The 21,289-nt window shown below is 48.5% G+C and overlaps 1 protein-coding gene across 3 annotated transcripts in view; it reads left to right on the top strand.

Annotated features, from left to right (window-relative positions):
* Positions 1-14,756, top strand: part of LOC129333118 (transmembrane protein 68-like) — a 31,530-nt gene extending 16,774 nt beyond the window's left edge. For 2 of the 3 annotated variants that reach the window (XM_054984540.1, XM_054984541.1), the window contains exons 5-7: positions 3,562-3,622; positions 6,377-6,516; positions 13,678-14,756. In XM_054984540.1, coding sequence (XP_054840515.1) covers positions 3,562-3,622; positions 6,377-6,516; positions 13,678-13,782 — 306 coding nt within the window. In that variant the 3' untranslated portion in view covers positions 13,783-14,756. The remainder of the gene's footprint in view (positions 1-3,561; positions 3,623-6,376; positions 6,517-13,677) is intronic. The other variant, XM_054984542.1, reaches the window with a different exon arrangement.
* The last annotated feature ends 6,533 nt before the right edge of the window (positions 14,757-21,289 follow it).

Here is a 21,289-nt window from a genome sequence, read left to right as displayed (position 1 = left end):
CCAGAGCCAGGCAGCAGCCCTGGCAGCAGATGGAGGGAGGGACTAGAGCCCTAGCCCACCACTCCCACAGACCTGACTCGATCAGGTCCTGATCAATAATCAATGTGAGCCCTCAGCCGAGGTACCCACTGAGCTTGGCCCCAGGGCCTGGGAGCAGCCCTGGCACCAGAGGGAGGGAGGGACTAGAGCCCTAGCCCACCACTCCCACAGACCTGAACAGATCAGGCACTTATGTGAGCCGTCAGCCGGTGCCCACCGAGCTTGGCAACAGGGCCTGGCAGCAGCCCTGTCACCAAAGGGAAGGAGGGACTAGAGCCCTAGCCCAGCATTCCCACAGACCTGACCCGATCAGGCCCTGATCAATAATCAATGTGAGCCCTCAGCCGAGGTGCCCACTGAGCTTGGCCCTAGAGCCAGGCAGCAGCCCTGGAACCAGAGGAGATAGATCCCTATCTTCCAAATCCAAGCTGAATTAGTCTCTCTCCCCAAAGGCTAGCAAGTGGCAAGCAAGAGCTCTGTCCCACTCCACTACTCGCTGAAAGTGAAACCCAGCCTGGGATACCATGGCTATTTATAAGCACAGGTTCCACTGAGCAACACAGGAGGTCTGTGTTTGGCCGTCAGAGCTACCTATCAGGGTTTGCAGGGATGAGATTGGAGTGCCCGTGGCTACAGGACACCCCCTTCCCCCTCCCTCCCCTGGGTGTCTTCTCCTAACTTGTAACCACTTTGCAGTTCAGTGGTTGGAAGGAAGACCTGCCGATGAAGGTAAGCTGGGCTTCCATTCAGGTTTCCAGGGCGACAGAAGGAGCACAGACAGAGTTCAGGCATTCCCCCGGCTCTGTTGCCAGGGGAATTAATTGCTGGCGCCTGAGTGTCTGGCTTCCCGAACCGCAACCGAACACACCGAACCAGGCCTCTCCCGAATGCTGGTTTGTTGGCTGTGGCCAATAACAAACCGCCAGATCGCAATCGCGCGATCGCCATTTTTGTGGGTTTTTGAAGTGCATAATGTGTTTCGTGCCCATCTCTAGTCTTGACAGCCTGGAGGCAAAACCCAAAAGAAAACAGGGATAGTACTGCTTTTTCTGAAGAAAAGAACGCAAACAGTCACATTCAAGGTTCAAGTCCAGTAGCACCTTAAAGACCATCAAGGTTTTCCAGGGGTATAAGCTTTTGAGAGTCAAGCTCATGTAGCTATAGCACAACTGTGATTATTAGAGGGATCTGTCATACTTGCTACCTTCTGCAATAACTGAGAAGTAATTTAATAAATGACTTTTTAAATGATTGAACAGTATGATCTTGAATAGTTTGATCATGCTGTCATATCAGAACCTCCTTAAGCACAAAAGATCACCTACAAAGAGCTTTTCATTAGCAGAACTAGATACACAGGCTTTCTGTGCATGACTGAACGTGAAACTGCAACATTCATTTGGCAAGACAAGGCATGTGCAGGTTGTTTCATTTGGCTAAGATTTATTACATAAAACAAATAGCACATACAACAAGTGCAGTGAACATCATTACTCAAGAGGTACACTGACATTCCCATTCAGTTTCTGTTTAATACCACCTTCTTCCTAATCTTTCTTCAGGCGATAGCTGCCACTTAAGAGATTTCTCTAATTCCAGCTCTGAAGCCAATGAAGATAGCTGGCAAGACTTTCATGGGAGATGTCCCATTTCTTGCTGCTGTTGCCCTCCATCACTCAGCAGGCCAGTATGAAGTAACATAGAAACAGAGCTGGAAAGCACACCAAGGGTCATCTAGTCCAGCCTCCAGCACAACGCAAGAAATTCACAGCTACCCCCACTCTTCTGTCGGTGACCCCTGCTGTATGCCCAGAGGAAGGCAAAAACCCTTCAGGATCCCTGGCTAATCTGGCTGAGAGGAAAATTCCTTCCTGACCCTAAAATGCCAATTGGCATTACCCTGGGCATCTAAGAAATGGCTAAGAGAGACAAGCTCCATCTCATCCCTTCATGCACTCCCTCTCTTGATCTGTGTATATTCATATTAAGTCAGAGAATCATCATAGCTGTCAGATGACCATTCAGCCTCTTCTTAAATAGCTCCAAGGAAGGAGAGCCCACCACTTCCCAAAGAAGCCACCTCCACTGAGGAATCGCTCCAATTGTCAGGAAGTTCTCCCTAGTATTTAGCCAAAACCTTTTTTGCTTTAATTTTAACCCATTGTTTCTGGTCCAACTCACTGGGGAAACAGAAAACAACTCTGTTCCATCCTCTATGTGACAGCCCTTCAAATACTTGAAGAGAGCTATCATATCACATCTCAGTCGCCTTCTCTCCAGGTTAAAAATACCCAGCACCTTCAACTTTTCCTCATAAGACTTAGTCTCCAGACGCCTCATCATCTTTGTTGCCCTCAAAAAGTACTCTAAATGAGGTCTAACCAGAGCAGATGAGCAACAAATGTTGCCCTCCAAATGCCCTTTGTTGGAGGACATCTTTGTTTCCCTCCAAATGTACTCCAAATGAGGTCTAACCAGAGCAGAGTAAAGCACCTCACATGACCTGGACACTACTTCCATTGATAGAGCCAAAAATTGTTTTTGCCTTTTTAGCTACAGCATCATATTGCTGAGACATGTTCAGCATATGATCTACTAAGACCCCTAGATCCTTTTCTCATGTATTATTGCCAAGACAGATTTCCCCAATCCTATAAGTATGCCTTTGATTTATCCTACCTAAATGCAGAACTTTATATTTATCTTTATTGAAATTCATTTTGTTAGTTTTAGCCCAGTTTTCCAGTCTGTCAAAATCACATTGAATCTTGCTTCTGTCTTCTACTGTGTTTGCAACTTCCACTGCAATCTGAAACGGAGACCATCACATTGGGAGGCATTCTAGAATGCTAGAACATCATCCTCTGTGTGATGATGTCACTTCCAGATTGCACTGGGGATGATACCAGTCATAAGTTTCCAGTCTCATCTCCATGCCTGGCAACCATAGTGCTCTCCTTACCTCTTACCTCTGCTCAAGGTTTAGTGTGAATATGTTTACAGGTTTTTTTGCTACATCTGGTAATAGTAGGGTCTTCAGGAACAATGGTTGTGCATTGGTATTGCCTCTTGGCATAATGTTACCTGCTGTTGGATGAGCCACAGTGGCTACTCTGTCTCTTGACCTTTTTAAACATCTTGGTGCATGGTCTGACCAAGATCTAGTCCTGTATTATTTCCAACAGTAGATGAGCAGATAATTCTAGAAGCTCACAAGTAAGACATGAAAATGAGAATCTTCACCTGCTGTTTGTCCCTGGAATGTCTATGCAAAAGAATACTGCCTCTGAACAAGAAAGTTCTATTTAGCTATCATGGCGCATAACAGTGGCTATCATAGGCTAAACTGGTTGGGTAGATCAGAGGGAAGGCATGTAGGATGTGCTTAATAGGTTGGTGGGATTTGTAGGACCCTTATGTTTTGGAGAAAAAAGACATACACAAATTGCACACATTTCTTCAAGGAATGGGTATTTTATAGACTTTAGAAATCATATTATTACATTTTCTTTCTTTCTTTAGCCTGTAATTCCGATGTATACTCAAAATGTACGTGAAGGATTTAGGACCTTTGGAAATAACAGTAAGAAATGCTTTTTATGCATTACTATTTTAATTTGTATCCCAAAATTTTAACTTTAAAAGCTATTTTAAATAGCATGCAAATAGCAATTTTGCATTATTATCAGTTATGCAATGCAATCCTAAACAGAGTTGCACCCTTTAAAGTCCACAATGAGCATAGAAAGGTGTAACTCTCATGTCTTCTGCACAGGAACACAATTTGGAGCAACTGCAGATAAAGCACAGCAGCAATGGGGCTTCCATATGGCAGGTTTCTTAGCAGTTTCCCTGCCATGATACTCCAGAAGTGATATGTCCCACTTCCCTGGGCCAACAGGATTTTTTTAAAAAAAAATATTTTACAAAAATCAGGAGTAGAATATTGCTATCTCATTATACTAATGTACCAATAGGTGTACTGGTTTATCTGAATTCCCAGCTTCATGTTTTTTTAAAAAGGAGGTCTATATTGGATATTGAATAATATCCAAATGAAAATATTTGTTAGTATGATTGTGCAGCAGTTCAAATACTCACAAATACAATTTTAGTTTCATCTCATAAAAATACTTAGATACATGTCTTTGCTGCTTCACACATACTTTCACCAACATTGAAGAGAACAGGACTTTGCAAACATAGAAGGTAAATATATGCATTTAATGTTTTGCACATGTTTCTGAATTTGGCTGCTTGTGTCCTGAAACAGAAATTGCTGAAACAAATTTATTATTATTTAACTGCAGCTGTAACTACCTGGGTTTAGAAATAAGTTTTAACAAAAGCTCTAAATTCAGGGAGGAGAGGAAGTCCAAGTCCAGTAAAATCAAAAAATGTTCTGATTTTCACAAGTGCAAAGCGATGTTCCTTTTGGTTCTGAAGAACAGTTGCCTTGTCTTGAAAGAGCAGATTCCTTTAAAGTGGAACCAGTCCTTCCAGTGTAGGGAGCTTTTGAGGTGCAGAGTCTCCACTAATTTCAAGCTTATAAAGAATTCTCCACTAATTTTGATGATAGGGGTAGCTTTCTGTCTGTCTGTCTGTCACTGCTCATATGGCTATCGCCATAAGCAGAAATTAAAATGAGAAGACCCTTACTTAATGCTATTTATCTGATATTTAATAATTGTCCCTAAATATTTTGCCACAGAAAGAGTAACAGAATCATTTGTATCCAACAGTAACCATGTCACCTGCACTCTCATATTAGGTAGTTCCATATTTTTAAGTTGAGATGTGATTAAGCTAGCTCTCAACTCATTAAATATGGGACACTCTCTAATCATATGTTCAATGTTTTCAGTTTTATCATATGGACACCTGCATGTTCTGTTAGTATATGGTACTTTCTTGTATCTACCCTCCAAAACGGCAAAGGAAAGGCATTCATTCTTGCCAGAATAAAAACTCTTCTGAGTTTTGATACTGTCAAATGATAAAAATACTTCTGCAGTTGCATCAGGAGGGCAATACCTAAGTAAAGAGTCGGACATACTCTCTGTGCCCTAACAGATGTACTAGTAATGGGCAGCTTTGTATGCACTACTTTGTGCCAATGAGAGTCTGGAGACACAATCTGTATTCCACTGTGATACACGCATGGAGATATCCCACTCACAAAAGAAGTTGCCACTAGACATGGGCATGAACCAAAAAAAATTAATGAACCAGTGGTTTGCGGTTTGGTGCCGATGACGATCCCGAGATCGCGAACCGCAATGAACATTTTCCATTGCCGAACCAGTTTGTGGTTCATTGGGTGTAGAACGCCCCCCCATGGCACTTAGAGAGCCTATATTCCTGGGGAGTCTTTTGCAGGCTCTCCTACAGCTATCACCCAAGTTTGGACAAGATTGCAAAAGGGATCCAATCCAAGGCCCCCAGGAAACTCCCAAATCCAAGCTGAATTATACTCTCAGTCTCTCTCCTCAAAGGCTAGCAAGTGGCAAGCAAGAGCTCTGTCCCACTCCAATGCTCACTGAAAGTGAAACCCAGCCTGTGAGCCCACGGCTATTTATAAGCACAGGTTCCATTGAGCAATGCAGGAGGTCTGTGTTTGGCCATCAGAGCTGCCTATCAGGGTTTGCAGGGATGAGATTGGAGTGCCCATGGCTACAGGACACCCCCCTCCCTCCCCTGGGTGTCTTCTCCCAACTTGTAACTGCTTTGCAGCTCAGTGGTTGGAAGGAAGACCTGCCAATCAAGGTAAGCTGGACTTCCATTCAGGTTTCCAGGGTGACAGAAGGAAACCCGAATGCCGGGCATTCCCCCGGCTCCGTTGCCAGGGGAATTGATTGCTGGTGCCTGACTGTCTGTCTTCCCGAACCGTGGCCGAATGCACTGAACCAGGCCTCTTCCGAACACTGGTTCGTTGGCCGTGGACAATCACGAACCACTGGATCGTGATCGCACAATCACCATTTTCATGGGTTTTTGAAGTTCGTAATGCAGTTCGTGCCCATCTCTAGTTGCCACTCACTTCCATAAAAGTGAGATCTCCACATACATTTCATTTGGGGCAGTTTTGTATGCACAAAAGGAAATGTGTGTGGAGATCTCATTTTCATGGAAGTGAGCGGCAACTCCTTTTGTGAGTGGGATATTTCCATGTGTGTATCACAGTGGAGTACAGATTGTGTCTCCAGATTCTTGTTAACACAAAGTAGTGTCAAAACACAAACTCAAAGTGTTTTGATATTTTTATTTATTTCATGAAGCTAAATTTATCTACATTTTTATAGAATGTAAATTGACATTTCTTTCTTTAATAAAACAGGGTTTGCAAGATGGTTATATGAACATGTACGATTACCAGTGGTTCCTCCATATGGTGGACTTCCAGTCAAATTTCGGACATATATTGGAGAACCCATTCCATATGATCCAAATATAACTGCTGTGGAATTAATGAAAAAGGTAAGGTTGTTTAACAGTGTAAAGTATCTTGAAAGCTGTCCTCACACATACTGTTTCCCCTGTTGGAATTGGTCTACCTCCTGGGTTGCTTTGCCACTTACGTGCTATGTTTTGGCTGGGTTCCAGCAATGATACACAGACATCTCTGTTTTGGTTGGAATGGCCACAACTTTATTGGTTACAAGCAGGCTGGAGCATTGGTCAGACATCTGGGCTGTGGATCCTCTCGCATCAAAAGGTCCTGTGCTGTTCGATGCATGACATCCCAGCCCAATGTTGGCCCACATGAGAGCAAGTGGTGTTTGGCCCCAGCCATGCTGTCCCGCCCTTGCCTCCTGACTCTTCAGGGGTGAGCCACCCGTTATGCCCTGCTCACCCCTTCAGGATCCAGCCCAATACCTCAAAACCACCACAGGAGGAGGGTCTGGAGCCTGACTCCCGCCAATGCTTAAACAAGCTTGTGGTAAAGTTGGAGCCACTCTCTCATCCCTCAAGTGATCCTCAACCTTGACAGCCCAAAGGAAGGTGAAAAACCCTCCAAGGGACCTCGGCCAATCTGGCCTTTGCGGGGAAAAATTCTTTCCTGGCCCCTAGACAGGAGACTGGCACAAACAGCCTTGAGTGTCCCCATTTTGATCACCTGGGGGGGGCCCAGCAGCCCCCTTTTCTGCCTCTGCTTTTCCTGGCACCCCAGGTTCACCAGCTGTGCCTCTCAGGGGAACTGCTGCATCTGCAATTAGAAAATACAGGTGTTAGATCTTCCTTCACTCCGCACATAACCCAGATAGGCCTTGGAGGCCCACCGTCCGATAGCTTGTATCTGGTTTGCTGGCAGCCCTGCCTTGCTGCTGTGGTAGCCACCCCAATCCTGAATGAGTGACAGCTGTACTCTCCATGCGGGAACCCTGCTGCCTGCAAGCTGGCCTTCAGCACTGCTGTGAATTGGAGTCTGGTGAGGAACGCCCCATCTGTGTGCACCAGCAGCGGTCAGGGGACACAGGGCCAAGAAGTCTTTAACCGCCTTGACAGAGCAGGGAGCCCCCTTTCTGGCTCTGTGGAGCCGGACCACTGCTCCCCACCCCCCTGGTCAGTTTTTGAATGCTGGATCTTGGCATGCAGGCCCCTGCTGGTAACCATAACATCTTGCACTTCCAGGGCCCTCCCTAACTGGTTCCAAGCTGATACCACCCGGAAGGCCCTGTAGAATGCCAGTTTGAAGGCCGCCGTGAACAACACAGCCTTGTAGTTCAAACAGCAGACCTTGGGGAGGTTGTTCAGTATCTCCTGCAGCACATGCCCCGTGATGGGTCACCTGGTGTCTTTGTAGGGTGGCCTCATGCGTGCCCTACCTGCAATCACTCGCCTGGCCAGAAAACTGTTGGCGGACCCTCCGTCTTGCAGAAGAAATATATGGCTACCACATGCATCCTGATGGTCTTGGGTGCATACCCTCCCCTCAAGGAAGGCCATGAAAGCTGAGATCGCTGCCACGTATGCTCGCCTGGTGGAAGGTGCTAGTGAGTTCAATATTCCCTGCATGATGTGGTGTTCCCAAGCTCCCATAACTCCTCTGGGAAGAGGGTTGGTACCAAGTTGGCCTCTGGTGCCAGGTCCTGGAATCTCTCCACCTAAAAGCAAGATAAAGTGTCTGCGATGTTGTTGTCCACTCCCGCAATGTGCCGTGCTGTAAACTCAATGTTTTGTTGCAAGCAGACTAGAACAAACTGGACCTGCTCTGAGTGAGAGGTTTGCCGATTCACCACTTTTACCACTCCCTGATTGTTGCACCAAAAAAGAGCCTTCCTGTTCCAAAACCAGTCACTCCAGTCACTTCAGACTGTCACCACCACCAGCAGCAGAAAGAACTCCAGGAACATCAGGTTTCTAAGGATGCCAGTCCCCTGCCAGGCCTCAGGCCACCTCTGGGTGCACCACCGCTCCTCCCAGTACACCCCAAGTGCATTGGAGTGCGCTTGGATGGCCATCCCAAACTCAATAGGCTCCCACCTGAATGAGATGCCATTGAAGTCTGACAAGAATGTCTTCCATATCCGCCCTCTGCCTTCAGCTCTCTGGTGATCTGGATGTGGTGGTGCAGCATGGCTACTCCTGCCATGGACCTGGCTAGTTGTGCACAAAATGCTCTGCCTGGTGCTACAAACCTTGCAAGTGAAATTTAGTTGTCCCAACAGAGACTGGATCTCTTTTAGGGTACCCTTGGCTGCCTCCAGTACCCTCCCCACTTTGCCCCATCACACTTCCAGCTTATCCTGTGGCAGGCTGCACGTGCCTTGTGCTGAGTCAATCAGAATGCTTAAGTATGTCATCTGATCCTCAGTCTTTTGTTTATCCAATGGCACTCCTAGCTACTCCATGTTCTCTTGTAACAATCACAGCAGCTCTGCGCATGCCATGCTGCCTGCTGGCCCCACCATCAAGAAATCATCCAGGTGATGTGTTATGTGTGGGGTACCTGCCCAATCCTTCACAGCCCATTTCAGAAAGGTACTGCCCATTGGTATGGCCTTTTCCATGTACCATTGCCCCTGGAACTTGAAGCCCAGGAAGCAATGGTCATTAGGATGTAATGGTAGGAGCTGAAAGGTGGACTGGATGTCACACTTGGCCATCTGGGCACCCTGCCCACAGTCCCACACCAGGTTCACAGCCTGGTCAAAGGAGGCATATCACACTGAGCAGAATTCTGTGGGGATTGCATTGTTGATGGATGACCCTTTTGGATATGACAAATGGTGGATCAAGCAGTACTCAGAGTTTTCTTGGGTACCATCCCTAAGGAGGACACTTGGAGGTTCAGCAAGGGAGGGCAGTCAAATGGTCCAGCTATGTGTCCAGCAGCCAACTCCTTCTGGATCTTGGCAGCCATTCCACCTGTTAGTTCCTGGGCTGACTTTAGATTGTGCGCATCTGTTGCCACGCGTGGCCCTGCATAAGGTATCCTGAAGCCCTCCATTAAACCCTTCCAGATCATCTTAGCAGCAGCCCGGTTCTGATAACAATATAGCCATGGCCTCATGGGTGCTGAAGAGAATGGTATCCTGGCCAGGGTCCACCAGCCTCCCCTGTCCTGATTCATTTCTTTCTGCCTCCAGAGGAGCTTCTGGCTGTGGCTTGACTCCCTTCTTCCCCTTTTGACTTTCCCTTGGTTGCTCCACCACCCTGAAAGGGCCACTGCGCCCCAGCACCCTGGAGGCAATCTTGCTGGGAGTGCCAACTGGAGCATCCTTCACAAACATGTTCATACCTGCATCACATCCACTGGCACCTCCCCACATTGAGCTCCCAGTAAGGCCTCATGAGCGTGTATCACCATGAGGTCCCCTTGTCAGTAGAGGCCCACTCAGACTTGCCCCAGCCAGACATCCCCACTGTGTCAATCCACACCAAACTGTCCTTCTGGTTCCACCTGGTGAGCTCACAGCTGGACGCCTGCCTCCTGAAATGCTCGTTGTATTCAAAAGCTGGCCTGTCACCTCCAGCCACCTTTGCAAGCACCATCTGCTGCATGCGGCCACACAGATACCAGGCCTGCTCAGGGCAGGCCATTGCAACAACCCCCATGTATATGGTGTACTCAGCCACCCAGTTCTGGAAAGTGTGCTCCACTGGCCTCTCCCTGTCACTTCTCCTGCGCTTCCTCGAGCAACCACACTCTCCAACTGCCTTCTCTGTACTCGGCAAGATGAAGACATCCACATAGTACCCGTTCAGAATGCACTCCTTGACCTTCTCTGATAGGTAGAACCCCACCGGTGCCTCTCCAGCCCCCACGGGGGAGGTGACTTTTCCCGTTGGTTGAGGTGCTGCCCATACTCGGCTTCTGGTGTACTTGCCACCGGCCGGTGCTTGTGCCTTTGTCACCATGCCCTATCAGCCAGCCCAGGGGCATGAGCTGCTGCCTCCCAGTAGTCTCAAGCCCCATGCTCCCAGTCCCCTCAAAGGATGACTCACCGTGCAAAACCTGTGACATGGATGAGCTGTGGCTGCGGGTCCTCTGTTTTGACCAGTCAGCCTTCCACCTGAGTTCGAGTCTTCTGCCGCTGTCTCCTGCTCTCTCTGTGCATTCCTCCCACACCTTGTCCAAGCCTAGGCTCTCACCTTCGCACTGAGCACCTGAGCTGCCCTTGGTACAGCTGTCACCCTGCTCCGGCAGTGGAGACCCTGCTGCCCTGTCTGGGGGGAATGTGTTCTACCCGCTGGCCCCCCAGCTTGCAGCTCCTCCACTGGCACTTGTGGATTGGCTGCATCCAGAGTGGTGCCCAGAGGGGGCAGCCACCATTGCCACATTTGCCATGCCATCCAGGAGTGCCACAAGGGACTCGGAGAGGCCTTCATGGTCTCTTGCATGGTCTCCAAGAAGCCTTGAAACACAGCCCACACCGCTTTCCCTTGTGCCTTTGCCATGCTGGAGGGGTGGTTCCGTCTGCTGGGGGAAGTCCTGGGCATGATCCAGTGAGCAGAATTGCTCAGCCCAGGACTTGCGAGGGGTCCCAGCTGCTCCTCTGGTGATAGGTTCAGGCCGGGCCATTGTGGTTGCTACCTTGGTCTTGGAACCTGCTGCAATGCCTGCAAAAAAACATGCTCGCAGTGCTGCAAGGCCATGCCCCATGTGAATGCATCCCGGGTGGGTGACTCTGCATCTGTCTGTCCCCCAGAATAGGCCTTGGCTACCCCAGCCTGACTCCCAATGACCAGTTACTGTGGCAGCTATCCTTGCTGATGCTCGTGAGGAGGTATCCCCTTTTTCTTCCGTATATGTATCTAACCTAGTTATTTATACCTGTGGGATGAGGGCCAGACCAGCCACCTCACTCCCACCATCCACCTCCCTTCCCAGTTGGCCAATTTGGTCTATTGGCTGCCTTGGGGCAGTGGGGAGCGCTGGCTCAGTGATCACCAGGCGTGGTGCCCTGTTCTCTGGGGAGGGGGGCTGATACTTTCCACCCAGCAGTATGGCTTCTGCGAACTCGCTGCTGCCGCCTAGAGTCTGGCCACTTAGGCTGCCAGGCCAGCTCATTGCTGCCCCACCACGCTGCACCTGGGCCCCTTGGCATGCTCGTCCCTGGGATGGGTGTGTGTGGGTCCACCCAGCTGTGCTGCTGCCCAGGCTCTTCACCCCCCTCCCATTTGTGCTCAGTATGGCCAGGAAGGGGAGCCAGCATGCCGCCTGGCTCCTCTGTGGCCCAGCTAAACTGTGGCCTAGGCCACTTCCCACGCCCATGCAGCAAGCACGTGGCTCCCCGCCTCACCGCGGCCTGGCTCCCTGCCTTGCCATGGCCCAGGTTCCCTGCCTGACCATGGCCCAGGCTCCTCACCATGCAATGGGCCTGGCTTGCGGCCTGGCTCCCTTGAGGCACAAAGAACAGATGGGCGTGCAGCCCTGCGGCTCAGCTCCTAGCCACACCGCAGCCCCAGCTCCTCCCCCCTGCCCTGCTGGGAACCAAGAGCAGGTGGGTGCACCTCCTGGCGGCCCGGCTCCCAGCTACTCTGCAGCTATGGATCTTCCCCCCTACCTGGTGAAGAACAAGAAATGGGTGGGCACTCCACCCCACGGCCTGGCTCCTGGCTGTGCCATGGCCCAAGCTCCATCCCCATGCCTCAGGGAATGAAGAATGGGTGGGCGCACTGCCTCACAGCCCAGCTCTCCACCACAGCTCCTCCCTTCACCCCACAGGGAAGCTCCATTTTAACATTTGCAACCAGTTCATTCTGCTTTCTTGAGTGAGAGAGAGCGAGTGCAAGCAGATGCTGCTTGGGCCTGGCACTGGCTCTTCAGAGGAGGCTTGGCTGCTTTGAGTTCATTCTACTTTTTTCCATTCCTCTGTGTGTGTGTGTGTGTGTGTGTGTGTGTGTGTGTGTGTGTGTGTGTGTGAGAGAGAGAGAGAGAGAGAGAGAGAGAGAGAGAGAGAGAGAGAGAGAGCTAGTAGAGTTGCTGGGGCTGGCTCTCTAGAGGAGGCTAGGCTGCTTTGAGTTCATTCTGCTTTCATTTCATTCAGGGGTTTCTGTGTATGTGTGTCCTGCTTTGAGTTCATTCTGTTTTATTTTCATTAGGGGAGTGGGTGGATGGGACTGTATGTGTGTGTGTGTTGCTTTCATTCTTTTGTTGACTGAAGTTAACATTGTTATGCTTCCCACAGCTTTTGAATGTAGATTGGTTGTATGTCAGTTAAATATATCAGTTATGGTTATTTGTATTAGTTCAAATATCAGTTATGGTTATTCCAGTTTTATGCTAGGAATGGATAGCTGTGTCCAAGTCACAGAAGGCTTTCATCATTATATTCATCAGCATATAGTTGTTCTTATGTCTTAATAGCTGTAACTGAAATGGTTCTCCCCACCCTCAGCTGATTAACATCACTCAAATTGCAGTGGACATATGAGTGTTAAGGAAGTTTTTTATGAATATTGTTTGTCTGGGACATTGGAATATTTATGAGCATTTCACAATGTCACAATGGCTTAGCCATTGGTAAGATAGAGTTTGCAGGCAGCAACAAAAAAACATTTTAAACTAAGTATAAATCTAATGCAGCTAAAGTTGAGCATCTAATTTTGAGATGCTCCAAAAATTTGAAAATTCAATATTCATTAGATTAGGAATTTTAGACTCTGTGGAATTTTGAGAAAGAATTTTGGATTTTTTTTTCTACGCGGGCAGAGAGAATGTTAGAATTTAGATTTGTGAGATGGGTTTTGGATTTTTAGAGGCCCTCTCCTTCTTGCATATTTTAAAATACGATTCCAAAGAAATGAAATGTTTGAGAAAGGGAATGGAAGATTTCACTTTTTGTAGAGGATATGGAAAGGAAAAATATCCTTTCTCATAATAGTGTAATTTTCCAAGCTTACTAACACTTATCGCGTTGTAATGCATTGCGCTGGGTTCCGGGAGGTGGTGTCCCTTCCAGGGGTAACATCACTTCTGGGAGTGACGGCACTTCCGGAAGTGACATAATCACACATTTCTGGGAGCACATGCATACTTCACATGTGCACATGTGATAATAAGAGAGTTTCACCACCTCTTTTCCTAGAAAAAAGGCCCTGTATGAGTCCAAAGCAGTAGGCTGCTTTGTATGCCCTTTGAACTGTAATAGTAAATGTGTTGTGATGCTCATTTTTCTTCTTTTTTTTCAGACAAAGGCTGCACTCCAGACTTTGATTCAAATGCACCAGCAAATTCCTGGAAATATCTGCAGTGCTTTAAGGGAAAGACTTCTCAAGGAAAAGAAAAAAGACTAAAACTTAGTTGTCAGCTATAAAATTGTAATACTTTGCCCCAGTGATTTTCTCCATGTTTAGCTTTTCTGATCAGTGCAGAGAACTACACTGTCTGCAAGGTCTGCACTAGTCTCACTTCAGCTGACAGTGTGTGGTGGTGTCCTGCCACTGAAGCCAGTAGGCAGCCTGCAGTGTACATGGGAGAGCTCTGAGGTATACGAAGAGGTCAATATTCTTCAGAAATATTAAGAATTATATTCCAGAATAGGTTAAGAATTGCATTCTGTTAAAACTGCTAGATTAATGTAGCTTTCAAAATTTATTTTCCTCATGAAATATAGGAAACTCACATTTGACTTCTTCTGTCTTATAGGGAACATATTATTTGTGTTACAAAAACAAGTTTTCCAATCAGAAAATAACTGTTTAGTGACCATAAACTTATGTGACTGCACTCTGCCTTCTATACTGCAACTTAGTTTTTAATTATGAAAAACTCAGAAACTTTAATATTCTATTTTCAGTGTTATAACTTTGAATAGCAAAAAGACTAGGGCTATAATTTTTAGTTCATTAACCTATTGATCACTTAGCAGGTGCCTCCAATTAATCTGGAAGCACATTTTAAAAATGTATTTTAAATACAAATATTTACAACAGTTGTGGGTAGCAGATGTCCTAGGAGTGGTATGCTTTGGTATGGTATATACAAGTCTTTTCTACAATGGACCCGCAGCATCTAAAAATAGGGGAAATAAATGTACTGTTTCCCTCAGAATTATTTTACTTATATGCATATATAACCAATTAATTAATGTAGCCACTAAATCTCATATGCTCAACTAATATCTTCATTCATCTTGTAAGCTGAGACTGTTTTCCCTGGAACTCAATGTTTTTTAGCAATCACAAAGGAAAGCATCTTGAATCCATCACTTTATCCTATGTTTAGATTCCCTAGCAGCCAGTAAATAAAAATTAATTAGAAAAAAAGCTTTTCAAGGGGTTCAGGGAAAGTCTGTGTTCTTTCTGTTTTATTCTTATAGCAAAACAGTATAAACCTTTTGCAGGCCCAGCTTTTTTTTTAATAAAAATTTTTATTGGTGAGCCCAAATTAAAAAATGTATACATACCTTCAATCCCCTAATTAATTAGTTCTGACCCCCACCCTTTCCTCCCCCCTCCCTTATCGACTTCCAGCAGCTTTCTAACCCCTAATCCCTCTTATTACTCAACTTAATTTCATTAATCTTTTGCAGGCCCAGCTTGATATGGCCAGGGTTTACCAAGCAGAATAAACACGCTGATGCTTGTTTGGAGAAAAAAGGCCACAACTTTATTGATTACAGAATAAAGGAGCCATGGCAGCATAGGGCATGGATCCCAACATTGGCATACCCACCTGCCAACCGATGAATCCTCACGCTATCAGCCCACCTGCTGAAAGGGGACACCACGGGATGATGGATGAGGGAGCCACACTGGGCGGTAGCCTCTGTGTGGTCCCCCATCACCTGCATGCAGGCTTGTTCTGTCAGCCCCCCGAGATGTGCTTACCACTGCCAAGCCTGGTCCAAGACCCCTTATGGGGATACCCATCTATGGGGAAACAGTGCACACAGGCCCTGTTCCCCCCCAAGGGGTCGGTGCCCAACGCCCAAACTGCCCATTGAAAGTTGTGACAATTAACCCAGCAATATCTTCTGTAAAGCCCAACAATGCTTCAACTCAGAATGAACAATACACTTGTAACGGCAAAACAGCAGCCAACCCACAACAGAACCATATAACCATACTAAACCCTCTAACTTAAATCCTGCGGAAGGTGGGTGGGGATCGCTGTACTGGAGCCGACTGTGTCGCAAGGGGCCAGCCCTGTCAAATATAGAGGGTGGGAGGACCTGAGTGAAAACTTGTTCACTCAGGTTGGGCAATGGCTCCCGCCCTTGCATCTCCCAGCCGGCTGCGCTGATTGGCCAGCTGGGAACATTAAATCCATGCTCCCAGCCCAAGGCTGTGAGTGCATTTTCGCAGGGCCAGCATAAACGCCACTCCTGCTTGCTCCCCCTGGCTGCATGGGCCTGCAAACGCTGGCCCAAGTAAGTTCGGGGCCGGGGCTTGTGGGCCCAGTTTGATACGGCCAGGGTTTACCAAGCAAAATAAACATGCTGACACTTGTTTAGAGAAAATAGGCCACAACTTTATTGATTACAGAATAAAGGAGCCATGGCAGCGTAGGGCACGGATCCCAACATTGGCATACCCGCCTGCCAACCGATGAATCCTCACCCTATCAGCCCGCCTGCTGAAAGGGGACACCATGGGATGACGCATGAGGGAGCCACACTGGGCAGTAGCCTCTGCGTGGTCCCCTGTCACCTGCATGCAGGCTTGTTTTGTCAGCCCCCCGAGCTGTGCTTACCACTGCCAAGCCTGGTCCAAGACCCTTTATGGGGATCCCCATCTATGGGGAAACAATGCACACAGGCCCTGTTTCCCCCCAAGGGATTGGTGCCCAACGCCCAAACCTCCACAGGAGCCACAAAATGGCTCCCCGTCAAGGCTCCCATGCTGTAGCCAACAAAGCAATCCATCCTGGATATCATGTAACCAAATGTCCTGCCCCCAGCTAGACAGGTGCATGCTGTCCGGGCGACACAGGGCCTCCAAGTGAAAGGAGATGTCGGGGTGGACGACCACCAAACCGCCCACTGCCAGGATGAATTTTCCCACCATTTTTGACAGCCTCCTCCGAGCTATATCAACCCTATCATTATTCCAGGCCCCACGCCAAACCCGACACTCCAATAAGTCAGACCACAAAATAGTCATGTTCAAATAACTCTCCAGCAACACCCCCAAGTCCGTCATCATGTCCTCTAACACGTCCAGCTTCTTCCTCCTTGGTAAGTCATTCTCCCCGAGCTGTAACATGACTGCATCCGGTGGTCAATGAGGCAGCAACGCTGTTATGCACAAACTTGTGCCTTAGGTGTCCCTCTCGCCAATCACAAGAAGAGACACACACACCACGGAGTCCTGTAGAATGAAGCAATATATGATTGTTTAATTTAAACAATGGAGGAGCCCCTTTTTCACAGGAGTAGGTGGTCTCCTTGTGTCCGGAGCTCATCAAAATTACAATAGAAACAGGCAATTAATACTTTCAGATAATCATAACAATATTACAATATTCTAATATTTGATATCTTACTGGCTCGTAACATATCTAGGGTCAGTTCTGATTTGCAGATGCAATTTTGGGCTGGCCCCTCTATTTGGGGGAATTCCAGTCTTCACAGTTTTTTTTCCTCTGCCCTCATTTTGGAAGGACACTGTCTAACCTTTTACCTACTTTCTTCTGGGCATAATACTTTCAAGGGCGCCAATGAATCTCAATCCGGTGCCTTGATATCTTCTGATAACTGAAATCTGTGGATAGGAAGGGATGTTTTCCTATTCGTGCCCTTTTCCCCAGTTCCTTCTCAGCTTTAAGGAAGATAATACCACAGGTGGCCAAAACCAGCTTGCTGCATCAAATCAGTTTTCTACAAAAGGCTCTCTGGTACTGATTTCTATTGGAATCTATAGAATAATATAACATATAATATAAGTGCAGCCCTAAAAGCAGTATATCAGTTCTTACAGAGTTTCAAGTCTTCTTGTTTCAAGTGTCAAATTCTTACAGGTTACATTACAAGTAGTACTTTGGCTCCTGAGCATAGAAAAAGTGCAAAGCATGTAATACTGAAAAAGCATAGGTTTAGTATATAAAAATAAGTATATAAAAACCTCCAAATCTATATCCATCAACACTTTCCAAGTCATCCCTCTCAATCCAAACCACTCGATTTTGACCAAATGTTCGAGGCCCAAGTTACGTCCCCAGCCGGAAGCCTTTACATAATGAGCTGCCCAATATACAATGCTGTGGCCCATGATCCACACCCGCTTACTCCGACCTGAAGAGACTAAAAAGAAGAGGGATTAATAACCAACTCTGGCCGCACGTAAGCCTTGTAACTGCCAGAGGCCCATCTGCCTATCGCCCCCACACCCGACGCAAGGAGAGGCCAATCTGTGAAGCCACCATGGCGGCCCCAATTCTAAATGAGTGAGCACCGAACTCCCGTGCAGGTAAGCCAGCAGCAGCCAGAGCAGCATGCAGTATGCTGACAAATTGGAAACGTGAGAGGGGGGTGCCATCCTGATGGACAAACAGGAAACCTTCTCCAGCTGGGCGCAGTGCCAAATATGCAGCCAATGCCCAGAGTGGGCACGGTCCAGAATCAGAAACTCCCAAGGAAAAACAAACCCCTCCCCCCGGCCCCGTTGATCTATCTTGGATCGTCAGATGTGGATGGACACCCCACAGTTCCCCAAAGAAACATACCCAAAGGCTAACGCATGACCTGGAGCCTCCTGACGGGAACCTGCCACCAGCTCGCCAACCTGTAATCCCCCCAAAAAGGCCGGCGTAAAGGCAGCCTCAAAGAGCCGTGCTTCATAATCCAAGTGACAGATGGTGGGCAGGTGGTCCAGGAGGTGCCCCAGGATGCAATAGGTAATGGGTTGGTGAGAATCAGGCGGACGAGGGGCCAACCACCTCCAACCCTCTATAGCCTTGCGAGCTCAATACAAATCACAGGGATCCGGGAAACCTCTAGCTTTACTGAAGAATGAAATGGCCGCCAAATTGCCCTTCATCATCCTGGGAGCAAGACCCCACTCCTGCATGTGAGCCAAATACCGAAGGACCAGCCCCCCGAAGTAGGCAGGCTGCCCGAACCCCCCCCCACCTCTGAGATATAGACAGAAAAGTAGACAGGGCCCTACTATATGACCGCAAGGAGGATGGAGCAAGTGATGACAATACTCCCTGCACTATGGAGCGTTCCCAAGATTCCAAAGATCCTCTGGGAATGGATCCAGCTCTCGGTGGGCTTCTGGCACCAAGGCAAAGAACCGCTCTGTCTGGAATTGAGACAATGCGTCAGCGATGCTGTTATCTGTACCTGCTATGTGCTTCACAGAAAAGGAGATGTTATTAACTAGGCATACCAGGACGAACCTGTGAACCAGGCGTATGACCCGCTCAGAGCGTGATGATTGCCTGTTCAGGACCTTGACCAGTGCCATGTTGTAGCACCAAAATACTACCTTCTTGTTCTTAAACTGATTCACCCATATGACAACTGCCACCAGGAGAGGGGAAAGTTCCAGGAAGGTAAGATCTCAGAGCAAGCCCACACTGCTCCAGCTGCTAGGCCAAGGCTGGGCACACCAGTGACCCTCGAGGTAAACCCCAAAGCCACCACTCCCTGCAGCATCAGAATTGACCTGTAGGTCAGTGGCAATGCTGCTAAAGTCTTGCCAGAAGGACATCCCATTGTAATTTGACAAAAAGGTCAACCAAGCCCTAAGGTACTCTTTCATGCCCTTGGTGATCCTGATATGATGGCGGGGAGGAGAGGCCCCGGCAGTGGCTCGAGCAACCCGCGCACAAAAGGGGCGACCCAGGGAAACCACCCTGCAGGCAAAGTTGTGCCCTAGCAGGGACTGACGCTCCTTCAACACGACCTTCTGGTGGCCGAGCATAGGCTCAATCAGCCCCTTCAAGGCCTGAAGCTTGGCTTGGGGAAGTCTGGAGCAGCCCACCACCGAATCCAATTCAATCTCCAAGTAAGTGAGCCTGGATGTAGGACCCTCAGTTTTTTCAGTGGCAAGAGGTACCCCTAACTCACTGGTGAGGGCCTTGAAACCAGCCAACTTCTCCTCACATGTAGGCCCCCCTACTTGCCCCACCAGGAAAAAATCGTCCAGGTAGTGCATGACCTGGGGGCAACCTAAACGATCTTTGGCAGCCCATTCCATGAACATGCTGAATGCCTCAAAAGCTACGCAGGCCACTGAGCAACCCATTGGCATGGCCTTGTCAACATACCAGGCGCCTGCAAACATAAATCCCAGCAGGCAAAAATCATTTGGATGGACAGGCAACAACTGGAATGCAGACTGTATGTCACACTTGGCCATTAAAGCCCCCGTGCCACACGAACGGACCAGGTGCACTGCATGGTCCAACGATGTGTAACGTACTGAACACAACTCGGGCAGAATAAAATCATTAACTGATGAGCCCTTTGGGTAAGACAGACGATGAATAAGGCGCTATTCACCTACGGTCTTTATAGGGACCATCCCCAAAGGGGAAACCCTGAGGTTAGGCAATGGGGGGTTGGCAAAGGGGCCTGCAATCCTGCCGGCCCCAATTACCTTATCCATCTTAGCAGCCATGAACTCGGGCATGTCCCTAGCTGACTTAAGATTGCCCGAAGTGGCGGCCACCCAGGGGCCCGTAAAGGGGATCCGGAAACCCGTAGTGAATCTTGCCTTTAAAAAGTCCACCGCTGCCCTATTGGGGTAGTGGTCCAGGAGAGGGCAGAGGGCTTCTGGCCGAATAGGGGAGGGGACAATAGCCATGCTCAAAGCTGTCCTGCTTGCTCCCGGCAGCAGGTTGGTTGGCGCTACTGGGGCCAGCGTAGCCTCCCTCTTTTCGGGCACCTGCATTGGAAGGTCGCCCGCCCCAAAAGGGCAATTGATTGCCCCCTTGGCGTGGACAAGAGGGGTGGGTGTGTGGCCCAAAGCAATAATCGCAAAAATGGTCAAATTTACAAATTGCCCGCTGACACTTGCCCTGATTGTATTCCCAGCAGACCATCTTCTTGTCCTGCCTGGAACCCCGTCTTCTTGGGCGAGAAGATTCGCTCCTACCCCGCATGTGCGGTCCAACCAGCCACAGCCATAACTTCTGACTAATCAAGTCCCATCTCCTCCTAGCACTGTGAGAAGCCCACTTACAGAAGGCCTCATCATAGTCAAGTGCCGCTGCCTCCCCAGCCAAAGCCCTTGATATGAGAACAGTGGCTAAATGACTGGAGAGGTGCCACCCCCTCTCTGGATAAGCTATCTGGACCACCCCCATAAACACTGTAAAGTCCTCCAGCCAATTGGCAAATGACCTGTCCACCTCAATCTTTTTATCCTTCCCCTTCCGCCGTCTGTATAGCAGGCGTGAGAGGCCATCCTCTGCCTCAGGACAGATCAAAGAAAAGACATCCACATAATAACCATCCAATATGCGTCTACGCATATTCCGGGACAGGTGCGCCCCTGGAGAGTCCTCATTGTCCCCCAGGCTTACCAAGGGGGAGCCAACTGAGTCTGAGGCCTCATCTACCCAAACCACCCCAGGCCCCCCTGTCCCAGCCCTCCGTTTTGCACGTCACCGAGTGGCCCAAGCTGGTAGAGGAGGCACCATTGCAGCAGCCCCCCAATAGTCTCCATCCGAGCCCCTTCCCCCATTGCTCGATGAAGACTCATTTGACGTGTCCGAGGAGTCAGAATCGCCTCCCCGCCTCAATACCTTCCTCGTCCGCCGCTTCTTTCACTTGCTCTTGGCGACTGGGTGCTTCCTGACCTCTGGGTTGGAGGATGCACTGCTGGATGACGACTGGGCTTTCCTCCT

The sequence above is a fragment of the Eublepharis macularius genome, chromosome 7, assembly GCF_028583425.1.
Source record: "Eublepharis macularius isolate TG4126 chromosome 7, MPM_Emac_v1.0, whole genome shotgun sequence".
Classification (NCBI taxonomy): Eukaryota; Metazoa; Chordata; class Lepidosauria; order Squamata; family Eublepharidae; genus Eublepharis; species Eublepharis macularius.
This window is presented reverse-complemented; position numbering and strand designations above follow the sequence as displayed.